Source organism: Plasmopara halstedii (genome assembly GCF_900000015.1).
Source record: "Plasmopara halstedii genome assembly, contig: Scaffold_3120, whole genome shotgun sequence".
NCBI classification, from domain to species: domain Eukaryota; phylum Oomycota; class Peronosporomycetes; order Peronosporales; family Peronosporaceae; genus Plasmopara; species Plasmopara halstedii.
The window spans coordinates 982,606-1,002,296 of NW_020190023.1; the positions used below are offsets into that span (position 1 = coordinate 982,606).

Sequence of the window (19,691 nt, forward strand, 5' to 3'; positions counted from 1 at the left end):
CTAAGTTGTAGTTTACCAACGAAGAGCGATGTCTTAAAACAATTATCAAGCTCTAACGTGATATTTAACGACGCAGTTGCTTTGACGCCGCGAGTGTACGCAGCTGACGTCTTCTCGGGCTTTTTCAATAGCTTCATCAGCGCCTGCGCCCCGGTGCTGCACGTCTTTCGCTCATGTCTTTTTGAGCAAGATGTTCTATGCCGTCTGATATGAAGTTAAAATTATGTATCTACATAGGTTTCAATACGTTATCCTTAGATATGGCATTACCTCTTGTTGACGCGCATTGTCATTTGCATGATAGGCGATTGGGTTCATATGATTCAGTATCGAGCCTTCAACTCTTCGAAAGCGTGCTCTATAGAGCTCGCAATGTCCATGTCCATTACATCGTGTCCTGCGCGACCCATGAAGACGACTGGTTGGTCTTAGAGCAGATGATGAAGCAACAGGCAGACAGATCAATGATCAAGATTGTACCAGCCTTTGGCATTCATCCGTGGTGGAGTCACCAATCGAACACGGACAGCTTGAAACTTCTTTTGGACATTTTGATGCAGTATCCAACAGCAAGTGTACGTAACGACTACTTCGAATGAAAGCTGTCTAACAATTTATATGTTGTAGGTAGGGGAAATTGGTTTGTGCAAAAGTGTGAGAGGACGTCAAGTACCACTGGATGTGCAGGTTGAAACATTCAAATCGCAGCTAGGGATAGCGGCAGAGTTAAAAAGAGCTTGTGTACTGCACTGCGTGGGACACTTTGACAAGTTGCTAGGGATTTTGCAAGGTGTCAGGCATGCTAGTGGTAAATTGCCTCCGATTCTTATTCTACATTCGTTTAGCGGGTCGCCAGATATGATGAGGTCATTTCTCAGGCTACAGGAAACTAAGGTATTCATCTCTTTCAATGCGAAGCAGCTGACAGACCCGCGAATGAAAAAAGTTGTGGCATGCTGCAAGGAAGTGCCATTGGAGGCCCTTTTGCTTGAAACTGATGCCCCTGATCAAGCTCCTTCGATCGAGCATGTCAGTCAATTATTTAAAAATGAAAAGTGGGGCGATGCAGGTGTTCCTCTGCTGTTATCAGAGAATTCGGCAGCTGTAAATGAGCCTTGCATGGTAAAACTTGCACTGCAAAGTGCCACGGAACTTCGGGGTATTCGAATTGATGAACTGGCTACTCTTGTATATCAAAACTCCAAATTAGCCTTTGGAATTGACGATTCCGATTCAAATTGAGCAATGAACGAGAAACGTGTTTCGTCTTATCATGTAGTAGGTGAAACTTGTAAGTTTGCGGTCTAAACGATAAGTGCCTTAGATCGCAGCGTAGTCCATATCGCTATACGGTAGTGACTCGAGCATTGGCTCCATCAATCCTAACAAAATGCTGTCATTTCAAGTATGATACTTTACTTTATCTGTGAACGAAGCTCACCTTTGTCGTACTCGTCTGGATTCACCGTAGAGCGTGCTTTAATCTTGGCGATTACCAGCACAGCAATTGTCGCTCCACTTACTAGAAGAGCTGCAGCTTCAATAGCCACGGGAGCGCTTCCAAGAGGCAAAGAAAGAAAAAATCCTACGTGATGCACTGTCGTCGCGGCTGTGACTGGCTTCAGTTTATGAACCACTTCCGCATCCCCACTTTCAACGGAAAGGGGCTTCACCTCAACATCTTCCAGAGACGTCGTCACATTTGTCTCTTCAAATGCGTGCGCTATCTTGATCGCTGCTTCTTCATTTTTAGTATCATTTGCATGAGGCTCCATAGCTGCCTCACAGCTCGCAGCACCGAAAAGCAGGCATGCAGATATGATTATCGCTTGCAGCCATTGCATGATACCACTTGCTGATACTCGACTGTTAATTGAATAGATATCTCGTAGTTCTTAAAGGATCGCGCAATGAAGCGTCATCGAGTATCTGGCCGATTATTTTTTATTCAGCCAAAGGTCTCTCTCCCCCTAAGCGTCCCAATCTTACATAATTATTTTTCGTTTCAGATTATTCAAGAAGCTGATAACGTGGTGGCAAGGATCTTGTAATGAGCTCCGCTTTATTATATATGGCGATTGAAGATGACATTCTTACTAACTAATAACATGACTAAATAACTTTCTTTTCAGTCAGACTGAAGCTGATGTATTGAGGAAGTGATTGTGGTGGCGACCTATAGCAAATAAATAAGACGTTAAAGCATAGTAGTCTGTGCGGCAAAATGGAAAGATTTACCTGAAATCCATTGCCTGACAAAGTGGGTCGTGACATTTTTGATAAAATACACGCTGCTGGATGTCTACGATATACATGATATTATTACTCTTGTGCGCCCGCTGAATGTTCGCACACCAACGATTAAGTGCCATGTGGTATACAATCGCATACGGTTGCATAATTGAGTTCACTTGTCCCGGAATCTCCGCTTCAGTAGCCTTCACAACTGGTTTTGTCGACTTGCTCGTCAGCAGCATTTGAATAGCACGAATTTCGCCTTGCACCCCACCCTTATTTGCTTGCGAGCGAATAAAAGAGTCGAGCTCGGGGTACACCGATTTCTGGCATTCAATTGACGAGGTAGATATATTTCGGCTGCGCCCTAGCGGTGTGACCGATGACCGACATCGAAGCAGACGATGGTTCCTACTTTTGAGATCAGATTTCAATAGATCGCAAGACGGAAATGGACACACCAGAGTTTTCTCGAACAACTCTTGATCAAGCTTGGGTCCAGCAAAGGGACCCAGCAAACGTAAAACAGACTTTTTTTTATACTTGGAAGAGCCCAATACTCGAAACATGCGATTACGAGTATACACGCTCATATCAATAAAAAGTTGTTTTTTGTCGACAGAGTCACCAGCCGACTCTGTATTTACAAGAAATGGTGATAATAGACCATCAGAAGTCTCGTGTTTCTTGACATGTACGGCCGCCAGATCGCGAATGAATTCGCGCACAAACTGGATATCAAAAAATGTCAGATTTTGTTGCTAATCGACAAAAATGACAATTGTATCATTACTGAGCCAGCATGAAGATTGTTCATGAAGAGGCTACCATCAGGAAGGTGAATCTGTGGAAAACATTCAAAGTCATCAGATATTAGTATAAACACACCAGATTCTTCTTTTTCGTTCACCAACAATGAGATGGCGGCTGAATTTATCAGGAGTTGACGAGTCCAGCTCATATATGTCTTGACGAGCAACGTAGAGTCTGTAACAACGCTAAACTCAGCGTCAGACCAACAAATCTCGTCAAAATTGATATGATCCTTACGAAAAGCTGTAGCTGGAGCAAAGACACGAGCCTCGCCACAAGTGCATCACCATCGACATGCACATTTATACGTCGTTTAAACTCCAGATCAAAATAAAGACGACAGGGTACTCCATCGCGTATGATTTCGTAAACGTGTCGTTCATCGTTGCGAGTCGCTGTGTACTTCTTCCAGAACTCGGCAAAACTGGAAACAAAAAAACGCCGTTTTCCGTTATTCGCATCCTCAAAGGAAAAGATGCGCGGTGTCTCTCTGATGCTATTCTCAGTCAGAGATGATTTACCAGAGAAAACTGCAATTTTTCGTTGAGAAACAGCGACTTGGTCGGCAAACTCGAATGCTTCTTGTTGTCGAGGGAACGATGAAGAGATTGGTGCCGTGCCTTCAAGCTGACACGTCAGTGAGCGCGAGACTCGAAATTGCAGCTTCTCATAGAATGATCGCCACTTCGCATCAGCCAAAAGGGCTGAATCCAACGATGCTGTGTCTGCTGTTCCATAAAACGCTTTCGCCGGTAACGCTTTCCTACGTGTAGAAATCTTAATAATTTTTATTCCAGCAGACTGATGCTCCAACTCCCGTTTAGCTAGACACTGTTTAGCAGTACTGGATAATGGAACCGTTGGAAACGCTGCTACTAAAGCAACTAGCAGCTCCTCCACCGCCTCCATTTTGGAAAGCACTCGATTGCGTTCGTCACTTGACTGCGTTATACCATGCAATTCGAGTTGTGGTAAAGGGAGTTGTACACGGCCAAAAACATAGCCTTGTTGCAACGAATCATTTACGTCCACCACCACTAAAACATTTGACACAAATGGAGATGGACTAGCTGAAACAACAATGATCATTGTAAAGGGAAGTACACATGATTAATAAATTTACTAACCTGTATATGGAGAAGCATGACAATGTATCAGCTGGCAAAAAAAGACTTTGATTTAGCTGCATAGGCGTCTGTTGGATATCAAATGTCGGACAATGAGCCAGATAAAGACCCGGTTGTGTTGTGCTTTGTGCATCAACATCAAGCTGAGATCGCAACCATATCTGAAGACTGAAGGGAACGACATCCACCTCGTGTTGCTCTGCATCTTCGATGACGTGTAGAGGTGTGCCGAGCATTCCCGTCCAGACGCGACACGCTTCACTTTTAAACACTACTGAGCTCATCAAAAAAATATTGGATTCTAAAAAATGGGTACATTTGCTTAGCACATTTACATACTTCAAGATACATATTTTTATTAACACGGATCCGAAATGAAAACTGCCTATTTCCCGCAGCAATACATGGCTGCATACGCAAGGGCTCCAAATTTATGTCTGGACTAGACAAGGTTATAATATGATCACGACAATGATAAGGACCTATATTGCTTGAGTAGGGAGAGTGTGTAATTTGTTAGTATTGTAAGAGTATATATCAAGCCCTAAGGCAAAGGCACAGAAAGATAAAACGACAACTGCTCATGATGCTATAATTGTTTTGAAAGATCAGACATATGCATCTCGCTTAGCATCCGCATGGTTGACGCATCGCGTGCTGCATAAAATGCAATAGCAGCATGAACATCATAACAATGTTGAGGTTCCAGTCTGTCAACACTTCAGTGTTGGACAATCAAATGCAACCCCCTTAAAATTAAATACGCACCTCCGAACAAATCGTGGTCAACTTGTGCGTTCAAAGCTTGCTGATCGGCAGTTTCAGCATGTGCCTCCACCTGGCGATCATGTCGTTGAGGACCCGACACTGTGCACGATATAGCGGCAGTATTCTTAGGTAAAAGAGATAAGGAGATATACAAACACTGCATCGTTCTATAAATACTGCAAATGCTGATACCAAACTTAAGAGTCATAAAAGCGAGGATTGCAACGTGATGCAGAAGCGCACTGGGCGACCAGTGCACCCTCTATGGGCGCACTTTCATCGTGGAGAAAAGCGAAATCGTTATCATTACCATGCTTATTGTGTATACTGCGTGGCTCGCCATGGCATTGATCATGTGTCACCTACACGTGGGGTATCCACCGATCTTCTTCGTCATCTCGAGTGCTGTCCCGATTGTCCACACAACGTTGTGGAATCGATTAAACAGCTTTGTGGGTTACGTGAGCGAGTGTCTCAAGTGAAAAAGCGCGAAATTCGAGGATATGAGCCTGCAAACCCTCCTTTTAGTTCCAACGAAGACCAAGTTTTGCTTCTACAATCCGTCGCAGCGCCTTCAACGAATCAAAGCACACTGAGGGGTGACGCAGCCAATGGGTCGGAACGTTTCGTAAGCGAAAAGGGAACAGAAAGTGATAGCGATTCAAAAAATGATCTCGAAATGGAAAATGCGTCAAAAATGACTGCCAAGCGCCGCCGCAGAGAGAGTGATAACGAGTTAGAAAAGGACGTACTATTCAGATGGAAGACAAGTTTATTGCAAATGGCAGTAGCAGCAAATATTTCTTTGTCTGCTTTTCAAAAGCGAGAATTTCAGAAATTACTACTAGTGTTGAGCCCCGTTCGAGATATAAACCAGAATATTATTAGCCAAGTGGGCAGTAAAGCGTTTCTTAAAGAGACGGCAACCAGATTGGCTTGTACTCAATTGGATCGAATGAAAGAAGGCACGCTTAACTCCACCATTACAAGCGGCCTGACGTTGAGCATATCCTGTTGGCGCACTTTGCGTCAGCAGAATTTAGTGGCATTTACGCTTGTTAATTCCAATGGAGACGCTGCTTGTGTTCGTGTTGAAGAGTTACGACGCCCAAGTTACGCATGTGATAACGAAAATGACTCCATGTCTTCCAAGTCACTGCGGGGCGTGGCAAACTTACTGCCGCTTGCAGACGCCATTGAAGATGTTTTAAAAGATCTCGAAAAGAAGAATATCTGTGTCGTAGGTATTGTTGCGGACTCTACTGTTGCTCTATATGCGTCAATGCGGGTTTGCAAGAATGAACGATGGCGCTCTTTGCTTGTAATTCCTTGTATGTCCACGCTACTATCGTTTTTAGCTGGCTGTGTCTTGACAAACGAGAGATATTGCAATACCGTGGGGCAGTTGGTCGAAATTGCTGCATATTTCTCTAATTCTCAACTTCAAACATCATTGCGTCTCGCTTCTGGCGAGAAAAATGCCCGGATTCCTATTCCAAGTCGAGCCAATTGGTATTCGTTTATCACTTGCGTGTCCACAACTTTGCACTACAGTGACGTGATAACTGCTCTATGCGAATCTCGACACCAAAGCGACTATCCTTTGGCGCCGTTGCGACTACGTGAACTTGTTCTTGATAACGATTGTCAACTTTGGAAGGCGCTGCGAGAATTATTGGCGCTTCTCGCTCCGCTTCGTGAAGCCTACAACTTTTTTTTCCGTCCGAATTGTCAACTAGAAGATATAGGTGAAATTGGCGTATCTACAAATTTTGTGAATGAAGGAATCTCGCTTGGTCACGTCATGTATCAGTTTGGTCGCATGGGCCAGCAGTACGCAGCGCTCACCGAATCAGCCGATCGTGATTCATCCATTAGCAATAACGAGGACATTGCAGTCGTGGCACGGCAGATGTATGGAGCTCTCGATACTATCTGGCAACGCTATGATCTGCCGACCATGGTGCTTGCGTACATGTTCGACTTTCATTTAAGCAGTGAACGGCTAAATACGCGAAACATTTCACTTCAATGGAAAGCTGTGTCCTCTTACTTTCATCTCAATTTTCACCGCTGGTTTTGTGGAGCATCTGAAATCCAGAGTGGAGCAACACTCATACCATCGATCCCAAGAGACAAAGTTGAATCACTTCTAAATGCGTATCAGCTTCGCCAATTTCCATTCGATAGCGACACGACGAATTGCTATCAAGATGTGTCGTCATTCTATTCGTTCGTATCAGACTCGCATCCAGAGGTTTGCGCGCTATGTTGTCGGTTATATGCTGTGGCTTTGGCATGTGCTGATGTTCGCCGAGTGATTCGTGGAATTGGTTTTCTACCATCCGTTGCACAAACAACTGCGCGTCCAGAGTACGTAGAACTGCTCCTACACGTGGGTTTTGCGACAAATCTTAAGCGAACAAGTCCGAGTGGTACTAAGGCCACTTCAAATAACATTTTTCCCGATCTTCTGCAAACAAGTCGCCCCGCAGAATTACTGTGTAGTCAAGATGAATGGAGTTTGTTTGCAAGCGAATGGAGGGAAGAGCTTGGCAGTGAGACTGCCGTCGATGAGCTGGAGCGATCATACCAGGATGACAAGCAACCAGACAAAGAAGGTCTAGTGCTCCGCTTGTCATTAAATCAACTCTTTAACGAGGCCCTCCCGCCACTCGCTGGCGTTGTAAAAGCCCTACCTCTCGAATTATCAAAAGCTGTCGCTCAGACATCAGTTGCTATTTAGTCTTCATTCTTCGCCTTTTGCGATCTATTTTCTTTCGCGTCACATACTCTGCGGAGGTAATTTTGTGCTGATATACTTGTCATGTAACTTGCAAGTGCAATTTTGAAGTCGACGCTGGCGACTGGTGTAAGTACTAGATTCTCAAGAATCGTGTTGGTATTTTTGATTGTGAGTAATGTCGAGACACTGCTTGTGGCATTGCACAGCCTCGTGTGGCTTGTTCATCTCCAGATGCACTGCGCCATTGTTGTCTAATGCACGCCCTTCTACGACCATATCGTCAAATTACATTGGATGAAAACGTCGTCTGATTGTTTTACTACGTAATTTCCATACCGAGGTTGGGTTCGTTTAAGGCTGAAGATATCTGGGCCGTCTTGATCGCTAGAATTGCTGCTGCAAGACTAAAAGATCTGCTCACGTCCATCTTTAAAATGGCACTGGAATTGCTTGGGTCAGATACAGCACCGATTGTGGAGAGGCTTTTACTATGACTATTACGCAAGTTCTGTGTATATGTTTATGTCTTAAGGTGTATTACAGTGTTGGCGCTAGCCGCGATGAGGATGAGTGGAGTTCCATACGTTTGCTCGCACTGTTATTCAAAATGATACGAAGGGACGATAGTGCTTCAACTGAAAAGCTCGATGGCTTGTTCTTGTATGCATTGATTAATGATCTGGATGCTGTGTAGTATTGAAAGTCACCGGCGAAGATACTGAACGGGATAGAATGGCTTGCTGAGGATATGCTGTGTTATATGATTCATGCGGATATGTAGACTACATGTTTGCAAAGCAGAAACACCGATTGAAGATGGCGTTGTCAATATACCTAATGGAGGACACTTCGTACTGCTGCGAATAACCATCTGTTATTGTTACGAGTTGTTTATCATCTCGCTGACATATCTGCGAGAGCACTGCAAAACTTTGTTTATCGGACTTTCAGATGGGCAAGATCTTGTTATTGGGTAACAATCACGAGGGAGACTTTTTAACTCAGAAATAATAGACGCGGCGCATCTTTCGCTATTGCAACACGATGCACCGTCGTTAGCGCGACCAAAATTGAAGCAGACATTGCTTATTTATCAATAAAGGTTTCGCTTCTGGTACTCGTGTATCCGTTCGACAGATTATTGCTTGACAAATGTGATGCCGGTGGTGATCACAACGCTTAAATTGCTAAGAGGCTCCTCGAAAATTTTGATCAGGTCACATACTGAAAGCCGCGAGCCGCGTACAAATGATTCTGTCGGGCCCTTGAAGTTGCGACTTCGTAATCGCATCTCATAACGAATTTGAAGGTTACGTGAACCAGGTTATGTCGTCTTCTTTGGGTTTACCATGAACCTCGTTACAGTTAACGCTTCAGTGGACGGATTAGTTCATGTCGAATACTTTTTTTAATCTTACTACATCTACACCTGAGAGAGTATCCAGCCGAACCGACGTTACTCTCGTGTAAGGCAGTATTCGCATGTGAAATGCCTCGTCATTATAATCAGTATCTCAAAGCAGATTCGATTCGGCAACCAAGGCACTACCCAACTTATAGTTCTTCTAGTAAGCGGGCGAGAAATCGATGAAGGTGCGATGAATTATTAGATTTAACTAATACTTTACGTCTGTTCTAAAGGGTATTTTCTGAAACAAAATTGGGGGATAATGCGCAACGTATTATGCAGCGGAGGCTTCCACGCATATAGCAAAACCTTAACCAACAAGACGATATGAAATTAAACGCTTGACAGAGAGAGCTCTGTCCGACCATGATGTCTCGCATTAGTACTACAATATATCAAGTATCAATAGTAAATTGATTACTTAGTGCGTGCATTGGACTGCCTGACAACGCCACTATTCAAGCTTCGGCACGATGGTGTGCTCGGACGGACGCCACTGCTGTCGTTGCTGCGATGGGTGACTCACACGCGTGTTGTATCTTAAAATGGAATATCGATGTCGCTTACTAAAACTTTCGTTCATACGAACATATCCTCCGCGTGGTCGAGGGCTAAATTGTTTCACGTTTGACTTTGATATCAAGTTGTGGGACGCCACTTGTTCAGTGACGGCGTATCGGGATGATAAGGAAGCTCTCAATTCGTGAGAAGCGTCTATCCTTCCGCCGGATAATCCAGCACTTAAGGGCATATTTGCCTCAACAGAATGATCAAATTTGATATTCGAAGCTATTCTGCCATTAATTGCCAGTGGTACAGTTGCTGACATTGAAGTGGGCTGTTGGTACACATGGAGCCTCGATGGCCGGTAATTGCTGTTCATATTGCCAATAGTGCTGGACGATCGAGGAGAAATCAGAGGTTTTACCGGTCGGTGCTGTGATGACAGAAAGAGACCGACAGGCTGAGCCGTCATAGCGATACTGGCTCGTGGAGAAGGATTTGACACACCAAAGCGACTTTCAAATGGTGTTTGCAGTCGTGTACCGTGCATTTCTTGGAGTTTTGGCTGCTGCGCGTTGATAGATGGGGCCAAAGTTGGTACTTTGCTACTCGATATCGTCATCAATGGTACTGTAAGACTACCGTTTTCGACATACACGTTTGGTAATGTATCTTTCGTAGCCTCATTTGGTACAAAGCGCGGTGTTCGTTGCTGCCACTTGTGCAATGTGCGTTGGGCTGCTGAAAAGCTTCGACGAGAAATTATGGAAGAACCCGATTTGGGCAACCTGGCTGCTGCGTTAGCCAAAGCGGCAGTGCGCACTGCATAAGATTTCTGGGAAATATCCGCGTCTGGGATGAGTCGATATCCTGGGGCATTAGGATCTTGAGTGACTGGGCGATGAGACGTTTCTAGACCATTTATCTGTATCGCGTGTTGCTCTGATGCTTGCCAAAAACCATGTTGTTTTACAGATATTTCTCGTGCTGCTTCGTATTGGCGATGCGGTCTCGAACTGAGAGCGCCTTGAGAGTCTCGCCTTGGTGCTAAAGCTGGTTCTGATGGTACTGGGAATGAAGACTTGCTATCGACGATCGATTGTGAGATCATCATTTCATCCGACTTTTCAGCGGAAGGCACTGCATTACCATGAGAATACGCGGTCAGAGAACCTGGTTGCTCAGATGCACTCTGACTATTAAGCGTCAACTGTGCTGCTACCCCTGTTGAAGTATTTAATCCAGCTGGAAACTTAGATGCTGCATTAATGTTGTGAGAAGCAAGAGAGGCTATATCTTTTAAGCACACTTACCTGACGTATCTGAGATCGAATTGGTTTCCAGCGTACTCGTTTGTAACGAAACCTTGCGTTTTGAAAAGTTTTGATCGTGGTCGATGCTACTAGATCGACTTTTGCGGCGTTGATTCATTAATTCGGTGTCTATGAAGACGGAAGAGTTGTTAGAATAAACAAAACATCAGAATCACGAGAACGTACTTCTCATATCGATTCCGTCTTTCTGATCGGTCAATAAAGATGAGCGCCTGCGCTCCTGAACTCCCAATCTCGATGAGCGCCTGCGCTCCTGAACTTTTGATCGTGATGAATCACCACTACCATCGAGTAAGCTTTGCGACTGTCGCCTCGGGCTACCAGATTCATGTGACCCAAATGATCGTGGTCTTGATATGCTTTCAATACTTCCTTGAGATGTTTTTTGCGGACCGTTAAGCTCTCGTGATTCTCGCTCGGCATTCTGATTTGCTTCGGTTGCAAGCTTAATTTGGTCTTGATGGTATGCGAAAGCGTCACTGTCTAACTCTCGTTGCAAATCTTGCTCAATGGTCTCCATTCTCACCCCCTTTGATTCTTCTAAAACGTCAACAGTTGACACATCTACGAAAAGAATCCAGGCAATGTAAGCGCTGACGACATTACTTCATTCCGGTTTAAAATAGGTGAGTGACCTCTTAAAGCTTTCAGAAAGTGACGTTCATTAAGGAGATATGTGAGGCAGTGAGTAATGCAATACAACAACGAAATATACTGGCAACTAGAGCATCAGCAAAATTCACATTTGTGTCAAGATATGACGTACATCTTCCGGATCAACAGTGTCGGTCCACAAATCTACAATAAATTTACTCGTTATTTATGTAAGGTATCATACAAGCTGCATTTATATACGCACCGACAAGCTCAAACATGGAAAGATGAAAATAAGAATAATCCAGATAATCCTGCTCACCACAGTCTCGCTTCCAGTCATCCAGAATCAAATCTTTAGAGGCTTCGATGTCAAAGTCAGGCAGAACTAGTCGGTGCAAGCACAGCATGTACGTCTCATAATCAGCAAAAGTGAGTCTCGTCTCTCCATTTCGCAGTGCACATGACCAAAGGCGCTGAGTAAGAGCAATCATGTGGGGATGTTGCTGAAGACTCAAACGTTTTGCTAAATTATCCTACCACAATGAGCATAGGTATAGTGAGTGACGTTCAAGCCGACATTTAAAAAACCGTACCTCAGTATAATGATCCAAATTGCCTTGATAGCGGTAAGTGACCTCCGTACCAGATGTCGAGTCCCGTTCAGCTACAACGTGTCTACAATCCACCTCAGTAAATACTCAAATCCGAAATCTCAACAACCTCACCCGTCAGCCACGAGTTTTTGAACTTGGCTCTGTACACTCGAAGCAGCGGTAGCGGATATTCTGGGCACCTCTACTACAGCACTAGAATGTATCAATGCTTAGATTAAGCTCGGACAGCTGAGATCATAAAATCTGTTTAACCTTCGTTTACCGTCACTTCGACGTGATACCATCAAAGCATTGATTTGAAGTTGTGGCGTTCGCTTTAAATCAATAAGCGCTCGAACAGTGCCCTTAAATGTGCGCATCTAGTAGTATTTAAGTTTGAGCGAATTATCAAAGCATCGAGTATACGTCACGAATCATCACCGAATTGTCAAGTGGCTGGTCGCACACTACTGCTGCCTCTTGAGAATCACATTTGCTTGGTGCTCGATTCGGGATAGGACTCAAAGAATTGCTCAGGTTTGCTTGACCTTCCGGTCGTAATCCGGCTGGATGCATCCATGACTCTTTTGTCATGCCTTGCGAGTTTTGGGATTCAGAAATAGCCACTTACTCGAATATAGACAGGCTTTCAGCTCGTTGATGCTGAAAATACTACCATTCCTTTGCTGATAGTGATACGATCTTCATCGAAAATTTCAAATTTTTCTCTCATGTTTGCAAGCTGAAAACGAAGTGAGCACCATGACAAATTATGGAGGCAATTACACTAGACATTGCAGTCACCTCAAGTTTGCTGTAACATCTCGCCTTAAAGTCTTTGTGTATTCATCTTTCGAACAGTCAAATCGAAAGCATAATTTGTTGATTCATTCGGACTCAAATTGTCAAATCTTGTTTGTATATGAGTAACGGTCGGAAAACTGAAAAGGATGAATCAGGCGATACCTAATGTCTTGCATTCTTCTTGAGGTCTAAATCAAGTTGATGTTGAAATCATAAGAATTGACCTCATAGATGAAATGAGTCTTTTGTATTAATTTCCTTTCTCTCGACCCAATGCAGCAAAACTGCATTCGTCCGGATACTATTTACGTGATGGGTGAGTCAGCTATCAATCAACCTGACTAATTTCACCTCGTTTCTGAGGCCAAAAGTCGTTCAAATATCGCAAATTCCATCAACAAGCGATTTCTGGTAGCTCGATAATGCTTTTCAATACCAACTAACGTACAAGCATTGTGTCATCAAAGTAGATTTTACAATGTTTTAATACTGAGAAAAGAAGAGTTTGTGATGCTTAAACACATCTCACCAATTTAATACCTTAACCTTACTGTATCGTAATATAGCTCGACATTCCTCGAGTAATTCACGAAACTAAGGCAGGGGACAAAATCAAAATACATATGTGCCTACTTTACTGTGTGGCACGAAGTTTGTATGTTGCAAACGTACGACCATTGTAATTGAAGATTTGTATGCTCTGATCTACAGCGAACTCCTTGAGCTCTATTTTCGTTTACGATGTCGTCAAGCGCCGCCGTATCGAAGGGCAACCGCGTAGCCCAATTTATTGTAACCACTGCGGTCATCAGCATTCTGTACCAGATTATTACACGAGCAAGATTTGCTTCTGATTCGACGCTGCTCAATTCATCTTCGTCGGATCCTCGCTATCGCACAAATGAAGATCCTCGACGATTTACATCCTCCGAAATCGCAGGTTTCCTATTATTTCTGGGGCTTTTTGGGCTACTTCAGCGCAAGACAACTCAGGAAAGAAAGACTGGCATTGAGGCTAAGCAGCTCCAACTTAACGAATGCATGTCGACCCAAAGTCACGACTATAGAGCGTCTAAGGTAGGAGAATTTGTGACGTACTTGCCGTGCGAAGTTCTTCACGAATTGCTGCTGATGCTGTCTCCAAGAGATCTCACCGTTTGTCTTCTCGTATCTAAATCTTGGAACGTGAATATTGGAAATGGTGCCGACATGCTTTGGAGACGCGTTTTTGAGCGAGACTTTGGAGAGCCGGGAGACAGATTTGCCCAGGTGTTTCCGATTGAGTGCTGGCGACACTTCTACTTTCGACATCACTTATCACGAGCTGTTGAGCTTGCAAGACTCTTGGGCATAACACACAACCGTAAGTGTGTAGTGATCAAAGGCCAGGTGTACGATGTCACAGATTTTCTTTATTTGCATCCCGGTGGGATTCATGTGATTGGTGATGCAGTGGGAACTGATGCTACGCTCATCTGGGATCAGTTTATGCATTCGAATGAAGCCGAAAAGAGTATGCAGACCTTTTTGGTGCACGATCATGTACTTAACAGGCCAAAACATAAACAGCTACAAGGGAATCTCGAGGTTGTGAAGACTTCTTGGCGTAAAATATCCTGGGCGTTATCCCATTCCAATCATTTTGGACACTTGGCGCCACAGTTTGCCAATGCTGTCGTTCGCTATCATTCGCGAGTGGTCACATACAAGGTGACAGAGTAGATATAGTGAATACTGCTGTAAACATGATATATCAAGTTAATGTCTAGCTAATTAAAACAGCGTAAGGTGACGCTGATTCTTGGCTCACAGCAACGTGCCATCTTCGGTACTGCGTGTTTGTGGGTTGTCTGTGTTGACCCACCCATGATCATCAAGTCTCCGTCCCCCACTTGCAACTCCAACCGAGCCACAGCTTTATCATTTTGATGCGCATTTTTCGATATCTTTTTTGTGAATACAAAACGTCGAGACGCTCCCAAGGAAAGCGCAACGATGGGAGCGCCCACTATCATGTCTCGTTCATCATCTGCATGAGGTCCAATATAATGCTTCCCATTCTCATACCAATTAACGAGGCCCCCTGTTAATCTCGTGTGCTGTGTAGTGGGTACCTCCACCATTCGCTGCATGTGCTGCACCGCATGCCTTAATCCCAACGGATATTTTTTTTGCGCTTCATACGTCTGACCAGAGAAGCGGTAGCTCCCAATTTCACCACAAAGTTGCTGAAACCGCGGGAGCTTCGTAGGTTTACCAAACATCATTATGGTATCATAGTCTTTAGGATGTGCTGCCCACGCCTGTTTAAACATGTTTGACCAGGTAAATGACATTCCATCAATATCGTCATTTGCTGACCGAAAATCCTCAGACGTAGCGTGCTTGAAAATGTATTGATACCAGCGCGGTACATGGTACACCCAGCTCTTGCGGTCCGTCGTAAGGTACGAGACCGTTCCATTCCTATCAAGAAGCTTAGAAGCGACAGAATCTGGTAAGTGGCCGTACTTTATAGCAGCCTTTTTCACATCAGCCATTATATACTCTAGCGAATATTCCTTTTGATCTAGTGGCAGAGACAATCTTGCTCGCTTTCTAAGAACATTGTTGACTTCCTGTGCATTTCGAGTGCGCTTGGTATTAGCTCTAGAAGTCATATCAAAGAATTCAATTTCGTTCTATCAATAACAATACTATATTAACGACAATTACTACAACTGGAAAGTTCCGACGACTTGTATGCGTCAAATTCTTTTTTGAGCTAAAAAGCCCCGTTGCATAAATAAACCGACGCGCAACGCATTGCTCGCTCACTCGATAGTAAAGCCAGTTATGTCCATCTGCACAACCAGATTGACGTACTCTGCTAAGATTTTCTTCGACTTGTAAATAGGCAAATCCATACGATTGAAGCATGTGTGGGCCTTTGGAAACAGGAACGATTGGTTCAAGCCAGCAAAAGCAACATTGAATCGCCGCACACGTCCATCGCTGCTTATTAATCCCTTAAAACCTTGAGCTGGCACGCGGCTAGTACCTGTCGCGAATTGGAGCAAACGTACTCGATCCTCATTCTTCATCTCCTCTACTACTTCCCAAAACCACTCGATGTTCTTAAGCTCTAGCTCTGTCGGAAAGTTGTGCGTGAAAAACCTAAAATCCGTGTGCTTTTTCCAATCCTCCACGTCAATGGATGGTACACCACACATAAGTAGCTCAAGTTCCTGGTAGTCAAAGAGCTTGAGAAGTCCCTCAGGTACAACATCGTAAAGAGCCGTAAGGAATGACAGCAATTGAGTGCTGACGCTACCCATGACATGGTATTTAAACAATGCGTCCAAGTAGCGCGATCGATTTTCGCGCGTGACATCAATGTTAGCGCCTCCCTCAATAAGTTCGACGATGTAAGGTTTGCCGTCCACTATGCGGGTGACTGTAAAGTCGAGACACAGTGGCTCGATATCATCAATCTTTTTTACCATCATTGCACTATTGTAGATCTCATCATCCAGGAATTGCAAGTCTGAGAATGAAATTGGAACACCCAGAATGTGTTTTAAGAATGGGAGCGCAAGATGAACCGGCATCAAATGCTCTTCCAAAATGACCTTTCCCACAAGACGTCCAGCAAATTTATAAAAAGCCAAGAAATCTTCTTCGCCGTCTATCAGATTGGAGCTGGCATTGATCCAGTAGCTTCGCTCGTCTCCCACTGTGCTTACAAAAAGTCCTAAAGCCGGATCAAAAAGCTCAGCAAACAGCAAAGTGAACCATTCACGCATGACGCCACCGGCATCTAGCGCCGGTTCCCCGTCAAAGACGACACGCCATCGCTGCCTAAGCTGAAATGGCTTCATCGCAGTTACAAGCTCAAAAGAATCCTGCAACAAATGATCCCGTCGTACCACAAGTTCCGCATGACCAGATTCCCAAGGAAGCCACAATCGATGAATTTCAGTCGTAAACCAGCGAATCTTGTCTGGAAAAGGCAGATTATGCACTCCTTCCAAATTCATGATGAGTTCTGAGCTGCCTATGCCGTCGAGAATATTGATTCGATAATGAAAGTCAGTGGCTACAACATCACTCTCATTAAGCACTAATCTCCCAAGTGAGTCTCGCACTCGAATATATCCAATCGACAGGTTGCTATCCCGATCAGTTGCGTCCAGGTACCTACTAAGCGACGCTCTTCCTCCAGGATCGCTCTCCATCGAATCTCGTTGCCCTCTTCTTTGTTTCTTAGTAGACTGTTGCCTAACCCACCGGTGCAGTCCGTCAGTAGTTGGCATTCGTTTCCACTGCTGTCTTCGACTTGCAGCCAATTGCAATTTGCTTAATTTCTTCGTCATCATTGGTTTTCTCGGAAGCTCAAAGCTCGGTCGTCCACAAGACCCGCCAATAGCGTCATCGGCCTGAGCAGACGAAAATGCCTCTGTTTCACCAATTCTTCCCATTCTCTGCGCTGAGTTCGTACTCAAATTACCACTTGAGTAATTGTTGTGTCCTGTAGAGCCTGAACGTTTCTTATTACCTGCCACGTCCCGCTCTGCACCTTTTAATGTCTGGCACAAATCGCAAAGTTTTCGCTCTGGGTGGTTTAGAAACTTACAAACACCGCAGCGCCATAAAGCTTGTTCCATAAAGCTATCATGAAGCTCCTCTCGATAAACGTCAGCCGTTTCTTGAATAAATACAAGTGACTCACGTTCGCGTTGAAGTTGCACACGACGACAAAAGAAGAGCAAAATGACGATGGTCCCTACAAAGAGAAACACGCTTAGCGCCACGAGCACGGCCAGACTTGCTGTCATGTTTAATGTGCCACTTGGGCGGCTGAGTCAAAGTGGGTCCCACGAGTAAGCTCTGGCCACCACGTTAAGTCCGTTTGGTTGTACAGTAGCATGCCCGCTAGAAAGTTTTGTTTTAATTGGATGTAAATTTAAATGGTAAGAAATGATTGGGCAATAAATCTGGCGGAGTGTTTGTTACACGGCCGTGCGTCATACTTTTGCACAGCAGATGGCTAGCGTATAGGTTCGGCTAAGCAAATGACTCATTAAATTTGACTATGTGGGACTGAAATACATACACGAAGCAATTTGGCACCTAGATATCAATAGGTTGCAAAGAAAAAGAGACCTGATGTGGGAATGTGTGGTATAACCAGAACAAGTGATGAGTGCTTTTGTGAGATTGTGCATTTTAAATGGCTATATACCTGGTGGATATACAGCCAAGTGTTTTTTCCTCATGTACTCTGTTCGACGATATAGATCGCGCAAACCTGAAATTGAGATGCAATTTTCCAAATAATCTTGAAGCTAAGCTTTCTATCGCAAATCGTGTACTTTAACTTTTGATTAGGATTGCTTTTCGCTAGGTTATTCTGACGTAGTAAGTAATCCATCGCTTCAACATCATGATCGTTTGAAGAGATCTCGGCCAAGAGTGCAAAAATCCCTCGAGCAATCACGTGCCACATTCATTTCAGTTCTAGACTGGTGCTTGCAAACTTCATCCGTGTTTCAAACATCTTTTTTGATGGTGACAGATGTATGGACGGAGGCGTTGTTGTGCAGAAAGACGCACTGAACACCATATTTTCGTGTTATGAGTTTAAAAAACAGATCTGGCCCAAATCATGTAAACACAGGATACAATACGTTTCACCCAATGCAAGCCATCCAGATTAATTTCTGATATGTTGCGACTTGTATTTACGACGAATATTACTATAGAATTGATGATTGATCGTAATTCATGCTAAAGTTTTCACAAATGCTTTGGTTTTTGCAGGTATCGCTGGAAGTTCCAGAGAGTCGTCGGCACTTTGAGTTTTTTCGCATTTTTAGGTAATTAGCAGGTATGTTTGCCTGACTTAACACACTATTGAAAATTTGGGCATGTTGGACACACGAGGAATAGTAAATAGTAAAATACAGTAGCATTAGAATCAGCTGTTGTGGTAAAATGATCGTGATTGTGTTGCACACACCTAAAATGACATTGGTCAAAATCGGTGCAGTGTTTAATTGGGAAAAATCGACAGTCGAATTACGATGATTATAGATTATCCTAAGAGTAGCCTGAAAATTACTCTGGCTTCATACACAGCAACTCGGACGCGAAGCGTTCAATTGAGGACGAATCAGCGTCTCAACAGTATCATGTAATTGAGAAATCGCGTTGTTAAGAGTAGGGATTCGATTATCAGCTGCTTTTGTAACTGGGTTACACATACCCTGGTAAATGGGCATGGTGTCACCATACCCAAACTAGAATACGGTACGGAACTGGATAGCCAGTAGTTATACATGTATTTAGATTTTACTATACATATTTAGGAAAATCTATACATTTCAAATTAGGCGGCTTTGCCGCAGATAAAATAAAAAGTCAGATTTTGAATTTAAACGGAAGAGTTAATCAACCTTGGATTAAGATTGTAATCACTTTTGGAGTAAGCGAATTGCGATCCGCTAAACTCGTACAAAAGGTTGGTGACATAACTTACGCCTCCTCTAAGCGCAAAGCTACGTCAGCCCGCTGTACTTGGTAGCACTTGTAGTCAATCCACATCTGAGTCGTTAAGACTGATCCTCGGTGAGGATGGAAGAATTTTCCTCTTTATGCAGGACGGGCTTAAAAAGCTTGCTTGGCCTTGAGGGCGTGCAACACCTTGCTGCACAAGACCCCGGGGCAATCGGTGCGCGTCTAGAGGCGTTTTCAAATTACGAAAACGCGCTGCTAGAGCAC

General features: G+C 44.0%; 9 protein-coding genes across 9 annotated transcripts; 4 read left to right on the forward strand and 5 right to left on the reverse strand.

The window, feature by feature from the left end:
• Positions 1-464: 464 nt before the first annotated feature.
• On the forward strand, positions 465-1,242 carry PHALS_07734 (deoxyribonuclease ycfh; the record flags this gene model as incomplete). Its single annotated transcript, XM_024721254.1, has 2 exons — positions 465-575; positions 628-1,242. The coding sequence occupies 2 exons, from the start codon at positions 465-467 to the stop codon at positions 1,240-1,242; spliced, it is 726 nt and encodes a 241-aa protein (XP_024586371.1).
• A 78-nt stretch (positions 1,243-1,320) lies between these two features.
• On the reverse strand, positions 1,321-1,844 carry PHALS_07735 (uncharacterized protein; the record flags this gene model as incomplete). Its single annotated transcript, XM_024721255.1, has 2 exons — positions 1,321-1,382; positions 1,442-1,844. 2 exons carry the CDS (start codon positions 1,842-1,844, stop codon positions 1,321-1,323), a joined length of 465 nt encoding a protein of 154 aa, XP_024586372.1.
• A 268-nt stretch (positions 1,845-2,112) lies between these two features.
• Positions 2,113-5,106, reverse strand: PHALS_07736 (DNA primase, UL52/UL70 type, Herpesviridae; the record flags this gene model as incomplete). Its single annotated transcript, XM_024721256.1, has 10 exons — positions 2,113-2,176; positions 2,239-2,966; positions 3,029-3,079; positions 3,150-3,233; positions 3,286-4,114; positions 4,176-4,298; positions 4,364-4,446; positions 4,515-4,617; positions 4,861-4,885; positions 4,944-5,106. The coding sequence occupies 10 exons, from the start codon at positions 5,104-5,106 to the stop codon at positions 2,113-2,115; spliced, it is 2,253 nt and encodes a 750-aa protein (XP_024586373.1).
• A 66-nt stretch (positions 5,107-5,172) lies between these two features.
• Positions 5,173-7,689, forward strand: PHALS_07737 (Ribonuclease H-like domain; the record flags this gene model as incomplete). The annotated part of the gene is made up of 1 exon (XM_024721258.1): positions 5,173-7,689. The coding sequence occupies one exon, from the start codon at positions 5,173-5,175 to the stop codon at positions 7,687-7,689; it is 2,517 nt and encodes an 838-aa protein (XP_024586374.1).
• PHALS_15251 (uncharacterized protein) lies at positions 7,690-9,552 on the forward strand. The gene has a single exon (XM_036407272.1). The coding sequence runs from the start codon at positions 8,180-8,182 to the stop codon at positions 8,381-8,383; it is 204 nt and encodes a 67-aa protein (XP_036263511.1). The 5' UTR covers positions 7,690-8,179; the 3' UTR covers positions 8,384-9,552.
• PHALS_07738 (uncharacterized protein) lies at positions 9,552-12,719 on the reverse strand (the record flags this gene model as incomplete). Its single annotated transcript, XM_024721260.1, has 10 exons — positions 9,552-10,861; positions 10,915-11,043; positions 11,101-11,499; positions 11,571-11,649; positions 11,702-11,733; positions 11,795-12,065; positions 12,126-12,207; positions 12,258-12,327; positions 12,409-12,505; positions 12,567-12,719. 10 exons carry the CDS (start codon positions 12,717-12,719, stop codon positions 9,552-9,554), a joined length of 2,622 nt encoding a protein of 873 aa, XP_024586376.1.
• A 951-nt stretch (positions 12,720-13,670) lies between these two features.
• PHALS_07739 (cytochrome b5) lies at positions 13,671-14,651 on the forward strand (the record flags this gene model as incomplete). The annotated part of the gene is made up of 1 exon (XM_024721261.1): positions 13,671-14,651. The coding sequence occupies one exon, from the start codon at positions 13,671-13,673 to the stop codon at positions 14,649-14,651; it is 981 nt and encodes a 326-aa protein (XP_024586377.1).
• PHALS_15250 (dna repair system specific for alkylated dna) lies at positions 14,650-15,195 on the reverse strand. The gene has a single exon (XM_024721262.2). It carries the CDS (start codon positions 15,191-15,193, stop codon positions 14,699-14,701), a length of 495 nt encoding a protein of 164 aa, XP_024586378.1. The 5' UTR covers positions 15,194-15,195; the 3' UTR covers positions 14,650-14,698.
• On the reverse strand, positions 15,196-17,746 carry PHALS_07740 (hect e3 ubiquitin; the record flags this gene model as incomplete). The annotated part of the gene is made up of 5 exons (XM_024721263.1): positions 15,196-15,232; positions 15,291-15,578; positions 15,795-17,497; positions 17,551-17,579; positions 17,641-17,746. 5 exons carry the CDS (start codon positions 17,744-17,746, stop codon positions 15,196-15,198), a joined length of 2,163 nt encoding a protein of 720 aa, XP_024586379.1.
• Positions 17,747-19,691: the final 1,945 nt, after the last annotated feature.